Raw genomic sequence first — 10,007 nt, forward strand, 5'->3', positions numbered from 1 at the left:
TATGGAATTGAATTTATCATTTGTAGAATTGCCTAGGTTTAGCCTTGAAAATTTGAATTCTCTTTTGGTCATTGGTATTAGATTGAGCAATCAGTAATACATTTGATTCTCTGACCAGGAAAGTAAGGGAACTCATTGTCACCATCTTTAATTATTTGAAGAAACATCATGCTCAGGAGCTATTAGACTTTTTATAAGATGGTGGAAAACACTGGGAAACATATTTTAGCTTCAGTATGAGGGTCAAAGATGGAATGGATTGCTTCAAAGTCTAGTGACAGTTCCCTGTTGTTGGAGGGTCTACCAAAAGTACGGGCTGTGGTAGAGAGGAGATTAACAACAGTAACCTAGATGACTTTGATTGCTACCAACTTTGGAATTCTTTAGTTCTATGTTGAAGCCAGGAAGAGCTAGTTTGCCACATCAGTTTTTGTTGCTGTTTTCTCATTCATAAACTTGAAGAAAATAATTCCTGAAGAATAATGTGAGATTACATGAGTCACTCTATCTGTAAATGTTTTAAGAGCATTCAGTAAATCCAAGATAATGTTTCTTCTGTATCTTTCAATTTCTGCACCTGAAAACTTCATATTACAACTACTTAAAATTATGTAATTACTAACGAGTAAAAAAATACACATTTTAGAGTTAAGCTACTATTGTGTTACAGGATGTTACATAATATGAGAAGTAATTTGATTTATGCCTTGTGAAAACTTTGTCTCTAAAATGTGTACTTGCATTTAACACTGATTGTACTTCATTTCACACCATTTAGATTCGATAAATAGTTAACACATATTTGTGTTAACTGTAGTTACTGCGTATTAAAGACAGTGTGAGTGAATCATGTATTGACTTTGCATAAGTTACTTGAATGTTTAACAAATGTAGCAGATATTGCTCATGAAAATTGAATTTGGTAAGCCAAAATAGTTTTAATTTCCAAGCGTTTACTAAGAAAGCAAGAGAAAAATTATAGGCTACAGTTAGTTTATTTTAATTTGCTCTTATCCTTATTTTCCCCCTTTAACCTTTTGGGTTATTCTCCTGAGTCTATTCATTTATAAACCTTTTGAATGTAGGATGAGTAAAGATACTTATTTTACTCTAAAACTCTTTATGTTCTATTTTTCAAAAAAATAATATTATCAAAGTCAAGTTATTAAGGGGAGAACTCACTTTCTTTAAGTCTTAAAACTTAGAGTTTTTAAAACTCTGTTTATGCTATTAAAATGTAAAAGGTTTTCTTTTTCAAATTTCAAAAATTAGACAAATCACTTCATGCATTTATTTCATTCAGAAAGTATACATTGCACATTTACTATATATACCAGGCATTGTGTGAAGTGCTGGGCCCTTGAAGGTGAACAAAGCTTTAGATATTTAGATTATTGAGATTAAGAAAAATGTGCTTGTAGTTGACATTTTTCTTGTTGATGGGTGAGCACGTTGTTATAAACGTAAACATATTTACTCATTGTCCACTATATCAAAGGTTAAGCCTTTAATTATTTTGGATAAATGTTCTCTGATGTGATTTGATACTTGTATGTGTTTACATGTACTTGCTTGATTCGTTTGACTATAAACATATGTAATATGTATATTTCCTCCTATTGCAGGCACCAAATATAGATGAAAAAGTAGATCTTCATTTTATTGCATTAGTTCACGTAGATGGGCATCTCTATGAATTAGGTAAGAACTTTAAAAATTTACTCTGGGGAGAGAAATTGGAAATGAAAAAGTCTGTACTTGTGATAAACGGGATTGTTGGTATTTATTATTTACTTAAATTAATTGATTGCGTTATAGCATTGAACTGGCATAATGAAAGTTTTTCATTTAAGACTTCTTACTAGAAAAAATCAAATTTTTCTTTGGTGTTCAAGCAACTTACAATTCAAAATGTTTGCATACCACCTTTACATTTTAGCAAAGCAGTAAAGTAAAAATCATTATAGGGAACTCCTGTAAATCACTCCCAGCACTTTTTACTATATTATTGAGATAGATATCATCAACATCTGCATAAGCCATTTTGATCCTGAAACTAGTTTTAAGACATAGTGTAATATTCATGTCTAGTTTTTATATTTGGTAATGAGTAGTACTAGTTTTCAGGCTTTTGTACTATCCCTTTGTATTACATCTGACTTTTTAAAAAAATGTATTTTTATTAATTTCAGAGAGGCAGGGAGATGGAGAGACAGAGATAGAAACATCAGTGATGAAAGAGAATCATTGATCGGCTGCCTCCTGCACACCCCCAACCAGGGATTGAGCCCACTGGCTGGCTACATCTGACTTTTTAAAAGACTTTACAAGAGTCTGTTTTCTGGCAACAACTTCCTAAGGCATATGTCAAACTACACATGATTAATTACTTAGAATTTTGGCACTTAGTTTTTAAAAAGTTTAACTCCAGGTAGATTATTTCAGGGACTATTTGGAGGAAATCTTCATAATTTTAATTGTTTCATTTAGATAGAGAACTTCTTATGACTCCTTCATAATTGATCTATAGTACTTTAGTACTTATGAGTCCTTGTTCTTCTCCATGAGACCTTCTTGTGTTCAAAAAAAAAAAGAGGGGCGGGCAAATGAAGAAACAAAAAAGTGAAGTACTTTTCAATATTAACTTGCCACTTTTAATTTTCTTAACTTATTTAAAGACAGAGTTTTTTTAAATTTTTAAATCTTTTTATTACAGTTTACATTCAACACTTTTTTGTACTAGTTTCAGGTGTACAGCATAGCTGATAGACATTCATGTAAGTTAAGGACAAAGAATTTTGAAAGAACTCAGATTACAACTGCAAATGAGGTCCATAAAATTTAGATGGATTTTGTGTTTGAAATATGCTAACAAAATTATATAATTTATTAAAAAGAAATTGCTCTATTAAAGGGGAACAGGAAAGGAAATAACATATTTATAAAAATTGATGGTTGTCTTCTATAGTCAAATGATTTCAGTAGGAATCAAACTAAAATGAAAAGAAATTGTTATGGGAGTATGTAACAGATCTCAGAGCTTCACTAATTTATTCCATAAAATTTATATTTGCTAAGTCAGTCTATAAAATTTATATAGAGATAAGGTGTAATAGTGATTGGGGATTTCAGTTGTGTGACTGATTGCTGGAAACTTCATTTCCACTCTGAATAATAAAGAATAACTAGTAGAAATGGAAATAAAGAGAGTGCTGAGACTTACCAGACACATTCTGTTGACTTCAAGGAAGTAGATTTAGAAAAGGCCAGAGAAACGATACATATTATCCATAACTAGGGACTAAAAAGTAATGGTGACTTTCAGGATGAAACACTTAGTAATAAAATAAACAATAACATTGAAAAGATACTTAGAAAAAGTAAATCTATGATCAATGGGAAGCAAAGAGTTGTCTAAAAAACTCAATTTGAATAGTTAGCTAGCAGTAGAAAGAAAGACATATATCAAAGGTAAGCTACATATGAAGAATGTCCTATTTTGTAGCATGCCAAGATCAACACAGAAGTATTTTAAAATTGGTTTGAAGTAAGAATATCAGAAAAGAAAGGCAGAACTACTGAGATGAGATCTTGTTTGTTTTAGGTGTTCTTTAGCAAGAATGATCAGTATGGCTGATGGAGAATTAGAGCCCTTTGGAGATAGCAATCTCTAAAGGAGTTTAAAGAACTTCAGTTCTAAAGAATAGTCATAATCTTTGATATATCAGAGAGCAGGGGGAAACTTATAAGACAAATGTGGATGGGCAGTTGCAAGGGAAATGGACAGTAACCCTGATATAGATTCCTAATAAATTCAAAAGGAATCTTGAGCAAGAAGAGAATTGAGTTATTGAATAAAAAATTGTAGATGACATGATACTATAAATAAAGAACCCCAAAGATTCCACCAAAAAACTATTAGAACTGATAAATTAATTTAGTAAAGTGCAGGACGCAAAGTTAATATTCAGAAATCGATTGCATTTTTATACACCAATAATGAACTATCAGAGAAATCACTAATCTTGAGAGAAATGCAAATTAAAACCACAATAAGTTATCACCTCACACCTTTCAGAATAGCTATCAAGCCCTAGTCAGTTTGGCTCAGTGGATAGAGCGTCAGCCTGTGGACTTGAAGGGTCCCAGGTTTGATTCCGGTTGGGGGCACATGCCTGGGTTGCAGGCCCTATCCCCAGTGGGGGGTGTGCAGAAGGCATCCAATCAATGGTTCTCTCTCATCATTGATGTTTCTATCTCTCCCTCTTCCTCTCTGAAATCAATAAAAATCTATTTTAAAAAATAAAATTAAAAAATTTTAAAGAAGAATAGCTATCAATAAAATCAACAAACAAGTGTTAGAATGCAGAGAAAAGGGAACCCTCATATACTGTTAGTGGAATACTATAGGATACAGTATGGAGGTTCCTCAAAAAATTAAAAATAGAACTACAGTATGACCCCACAATTCCACTTCTGGGTATTTATCCTATTAAATCCAAAATACTAATATGAAAAGATAAATGCTTCTTTATGTTCATTGCAGCATTATTTACAATAGCCAAGATATGGAAGCAATCTCAGTGTCCATCAGCAGACGATTAGATAAAGAAGATGTGGTACATATATATACAATGAAATATTACTTGGCCATAAAAAAGAATGAAATCTTACCATTTGCACTAACATGGATTGACCTAGAGTGTATTATGCTAAGTTAAATAAGTCAGAAAGACAAATACCATGTGATTTCACTTATATGTGGAATCTAAAAAAAAACCAAACAATAAATGGAACAACAAATCAGAAACAGATTCGTACTTACAAAGAACAAATTGATAGTTGCCAGATGGGAAGGGCATTTAGAGCTGGGTGAAAAAGGTGAATGGATTAAGAAGTACCAGTTGGCAGTTACAATATAGTAACAGGAATATGAAGTACGCATCTATACTAATGAAAGAAACATGCAAATTGACTGTCCCTCTGCTATGCCCACCAGCCAATCAGAGTGAGTATGCAAATTAACCCAACAAAGATGGTGGTTAATTTGCATATGTAGGCGCAGAGCAAAGACTGAAGACAGCGTAGAAGGAAGCCAAGCGCTGCAGAAGGGAGCAAAGCTGCAGAGAAGCAAGCGGGGCGGCAGAGACGGCCGCAGGAAGCCCTATTCTTGCAAGAATCTTCCTGTACCAGGCCTCTAGTCTATATAATAAAAGCCTAAGCGACCGTTCTGGAGGAACAACCAGAATGACCAGTTGCTATGATGCGCACTGACTACCGGGGGCAGACACTCAACGCAGGAGCTGCCCCCTGGTGGTCAGTGCACTCCCACAGTCCACAGTGGGAGTGCCGCTCAGCCAGAAGCCAGGCTCATGGCTGATGAGTGCAGCGGCAGTGGCAGGAGCCTCTCTCACCTGTGTGGCAATGCTAAGGAGCAGCGAGCAGGCTGGCGGTGAGGAGCAAGGGGTCCCAGATTGTGAGAAGAATGTCCGACTGCCAGCTTAGGCCCATGGGGAGCGGGCCTAAGCCGGCAGTCAGACACCCCCCAAGGGCTCCCAGACTGCGAAAGGGTGCAGGCTGGGCTGAGAGGACCCTCCCACCCCGAGTGCATGAATTTCGTGCACTGGGCCTCTAGAAAGAAATATAATCAATAATATTATAATAACTGTGTATGGTGCCAGGTGGGCGCTGGAAATATCAGCAGCAGTACTTTGTAAAGTATATAATTGTCTAACCACTGTACTATACTCCTGAAATTAATGTAATATTGAATGTCAACTGTAATTGAAAAAACGTTTTTTTTTTCAAAAAGATTAAAGGAATCAAAAAGAAAATGGTAATTAAGAGAACACATGGTTTTTAAGAAAAAAATAATTAAGTAACCATATTTTTTTGTTTGTTTAATTTTTGCTTATAGTTTTTCTTTAAATATGGTATCTATTAGTCTAAGTCTATTACTACATATACTTATTGACTAAAAATTTTATTATATTTAGAAACCATAGAGTTATAGAAGGGATTGTGTTTTATGATTTGTACTTGAAGTGCCACTTATAAGACATTTGAGATGATAAATTTTGATGCACAGGATGGGGCAAAAGTAAATTTACAGTTTTAAGTATGCAAAACACAGAGTTTATTCTTCTATTATTATTTATTAATTATTGTAATATTTTCCATTCAAACATTTGTAAACCTACTTTGTGTAGAGTTATTAGTTACCTTTGGGTAACATGAGTTTATATAATTCTAGACTTTTTCATACTATTGAAAAATTACTAGTTTATTCAAGTGACTATAGTTGCAGTTAGTTATTTTTGCTGGTCAGTAAAGTAATCCTAGTTTATTTAGATTATTATTCTATACTACTACCTTGAAGGCACACAATTAGTAGTAATATATAAAACTTGGGATGGCTCCCTTTTGTTGATGTAAACATGTCAGTCTTAGAAGCCTTCTGATTTAACTCTTAAAGTGAAGAAATAATTTTTTCCCCATATTTCTGAGGGTAAAAACAGATCCTAACTTAAAAAAAACCCTGACTTATTTTTCGTATTCTTTTTAGGAAATTAAATCAAGCCAATATGTATTTATAATAAGTTCTATTTATGAAGATAATTTAGGTTTTCAAACATGGAAGCAAGGTTCTAATAACTTTACTTTTAATCTAATAACTTTTAATGTTAAAGAATATTCATAGGTAGCACATTTAAAATATTTGTTTTAGGACATATAATCATTTAACTTTTGCCTCACTGTGAGAGGAGGAAAGTGGAAGTTGAAAGTACATTGTCTTGTACAAACAGCTAAACATTCAACTGTTTGTCTATTTTTTACAGATGGACGGAAACCATTTCCAATTAACCATGGTGAAACTAGTGATGAAACGTTATTAGAGGTAAGAGTAAAACTTGGCCCTCTTTAAGTGTTATTAATGTTCTGGTTATCTTTGAAACATCTCTAAAACTTACTTGTATAACATTTTATCTATATATGGATACTTCCTTGTCCTTGCTCTCTTGAAAATATCCAAAAAGAAAAATTTGAGCTAGTGTTAACCTATAGCAAATAAAGAAGTTTTCAGAGCTCTTTGTGTGAACAAGTACCAAATTTGAAAAAGGCAAGAATAGTTTTGCTCTGGCTGAGTGGCTCATTTGGTTGGAGTGTCGTTCCATACACCAAAAGGTTGCAGGTTTGATTCCCAGTCAGGGCACATACCTAGGTTGGGGGTTCTATCCCCATTTGGGGGTGTATGGAGGCAACCAATCGATGTTTCTCTCTCTCCCTTCCTCTCTCTAAAAATTAATAAAAACATTTCCTTGGGAGAGGATTTAAAAAAGAAGAAAAAGGCAAGAATAGTTTTGAAAGAGTTGCACATTGTATCCCATATTTCATTAGATTCATGATACCATCATTTGTATCTTGATCTTGATTTTAGAGATTTTTAAATTTATGAACAAATTGTGTGGCTTAGAATCAATGAAATGTAATTGTCAAGTTAAAAGTTTCTTAAAAGGATTTTAAGAAAGAATACTTACTGTATCTTATACTTTTGGACTAAGCTAATTAGGCCACGAAATGTTCATTCTTCTGGTGTGCTTTTAGTTGTTCTTCATTTGGAAAAACAAGTGTGCAGTGTAACGTTAGTCCAAACTAGGAAAGTATGAAACACTTATGATTTGCAAGTAAAACACATGTTTATAAACTGAAAATTTATATTTTTTCCCTATAGGATGCCATAGAAGTTTGCAAGAAGTTTATGGAACGTGACCCTGATGAATTGAGATTCAATGCAATTGCTCTTTCTGCAGCATAGTTTGTCAATAATGGAAACACCAAGTACTGTATTATTTGCAACAAAAATTTCATTTCTGCTGCCATACACTATCTCAAAAATTTTGATATTTTCATTAACTTGACTGATTAAACTTTATGTGAATTAAACTTTGACTTGATCTGTGTTTTATATACTTTGTCCTGAATTTAAGCTGCATTTCTTTTCTTCCCTTTCTTTCCTGTGAAGGATTTAGCTTGGTTGATGACTAGAAATAACCTTCTTATTCTCTTTAAAGTTTTATGGTAAGTTTTGTATTGGGACACAGACACAGTTTCCATCTGCATAGTGTGTATATACAGTGTCCCAAAAACATGTATGCACACTTTTAACAGCTGATAGCTCAATTGATGTTTCTTTCTTTTCAGCCAGACTAAGCTTTGAACAAAGGAAATTCATCCTAAATGCTATTGGAAGTTTGAAAATATGATTGAAGTACAAACACTGCCTTTATACTAATTCAGTGTATATATATTTTGTAGACACCCTGTGTTCCCAAAAATGTATACATACGTTAACAGCTAATAACTCACTTCATATTCACTCCTTTTCAGGTTTAACTGATTGAAATATGGGTGAAGCTTTGAACAAAGAAAATTTACCCAGTAGACTTTTTTATGGGTTTATATAAAAGGTAAAGTTTACTGTACAAAACTGGCAACAGTCACCAAATGGAGGGGACACAAATACCGAATGAAATGATTCTTGATGTTTGTGATTTCACATTATCAACAGTGCCTGGACCAGAACGGTTATCAGTTTGAAAACAGGCACTGACAAAAAAAATTATTTTCTGTAGATTCTTTTAAATTTTGAAAATGAACTGTATGTTAATAAACACTGACTATAATCATTCAAAGTGTGTATACACCTGTTGGGGACACCCTCTGTATATCACGTGGTAACATTTATTTAGCAAACATTTGTTGAGCATCTAATTGCAATGAGCTGGACAGTGTTCTAGGTGCTGGAGTTACACCTGTGAGCACTGTTGACAAGTTCCATCGTCAGGGGGCTTATGTTTTTTGTGAGAAGAGACAAATGAAACACATTAATAAAATACATGCCACCAGTAGATGCTATGCAGAAAATTAAAGTCGGATTTGTGTTAGACAGTCTGAGTGTCTACTTTAGATTTTGTGGTCAGGGAAGGCTTCTGTAAAGAGGTAACTTCGAAGTTGAGCTCTGAATAGCAAAAGTAGCCACTAATAGAAAGGTGGTGGGGAAGAGAAGAGGTAATAATGCAGATCCCTAAAGTGGGAATATGTCACTGTGTTGTAAGACTAGAAAGAAGATTCATGTGATCAGAATACAAGAAGTAATGGAGAAAAAGGAGGGGCTTAGTGATACAGAAATACAGGAAAAGGCATTGGATTTATTACAGCTGTGATGGTAAACCCTTGGAGGGTTTTAAGCAAGAGAGTGACCTGATTTGATGTATATTTTTAGGAGGTCACTGAATTCTCTGTGGATAATATTTTGGGGTGGGGTAAGAATAGAGGTTGCCAAAACCGGTTTGGCTCAGTGGATAGAGCGTCAGCCTGCGGACTGAAGGGTCCCGGGTTCGGTTCCGGTCAAGGGCATGTACCTGGGTTGCGGGCACATCCCCGGTAGGAGGTGTGCAGGAGGCAGCTGATCGATGTTTCTCCCTCATCGATGTTTCTGCCTCTCTATCTCTCTCCCTTCCTCTCTGTAAAAAATCAATAAAATATATTTTAAAAAAAAAAAGAGAATAGAGGTAGAGTGGAGCCCACTGCATTTGTTCAGTTAGAGATGATGGCCAAGTCGTGAAAAATGCAGTAGTTTCCCTTATCTGAGGTCTTGCTTTTCACGGTTTCAGTTAGCCATGGTCAAACAGTCTAAAAATATTAAATGGAAAATTCCAGAAATAATTCATAAGTTTTAAATTGTGCACCATTATGAGTAGCATGATGAAAACTCACACTGCCCTTCTCTGTCCTGCCTGGGCCGTGAATCATCCCTTTTTGTGCATCATCCACGCTGTTTGCACTTTGCCTATTAGCCACTTAGCCTTCTCAGCAGTTCCACCATCATGGTATCTCAGTGCTTGTGTTCAAAGGGCAAGAGAAGTGATGCTGGTAATTCAGATATGCCAAAGAGAACCCATAAAGTGCTTCCTATAGGTGAAAAGATAAGTATGTAGAGGAAAAAC

General features: G+C 34.5%; 1 protein-coding gene across 3 annotated transcripts in view; it reads left to right on the plus strand.

Moving 5' to 3' along the window:
- The window catches only part of UCHL3 (ubiquitin C-terminal hydrolase L3), a 53,950-nt gene extending 46,006 nt beyond the window's left edge, over positions 1–7,944 (plus strand). For 2 of the 3 annotated variants that reach the window (XM_059684844.1, XM_059684843.1), the window contains 3 exons: positions 1,626–1,701; positions 6,840–6,898; positions 7,733–7,944. In XM_059684844.1, coding sequence (XP_059540827.1) covers positions 1,626–1,701; positions 6,840–6,898; positions 7,733–7,816 — 219 coding nt within the window. In that variant the 3' untranslated portion in view covers positions 7,817–7,944. Of the gene's footprint in view, positions 1–1,625; positions 1,702–6,839; positions 6,900–7,732 lie in introns of those variants that run through there. The other variant, XR_009451349.1, reaches the window with a different exon arrangement.
- Positions 7,945–10,007: the final 2,063 nt, after the last annotated feature.

This window comes from Myotis daubentonii, chromosome 2 (assembly GCF_963259705.1).
Source record: "Myotis daubentonii chromosome 2, mMyoDau2.1, whole genome shotgun sequence".
Taxonomy (NCBI): Eukaryota; Metazoa; Chordata; class Mammalia; order Chiroptera; family Vespertilionidae; genus Myotis; species Myotis daubentonii.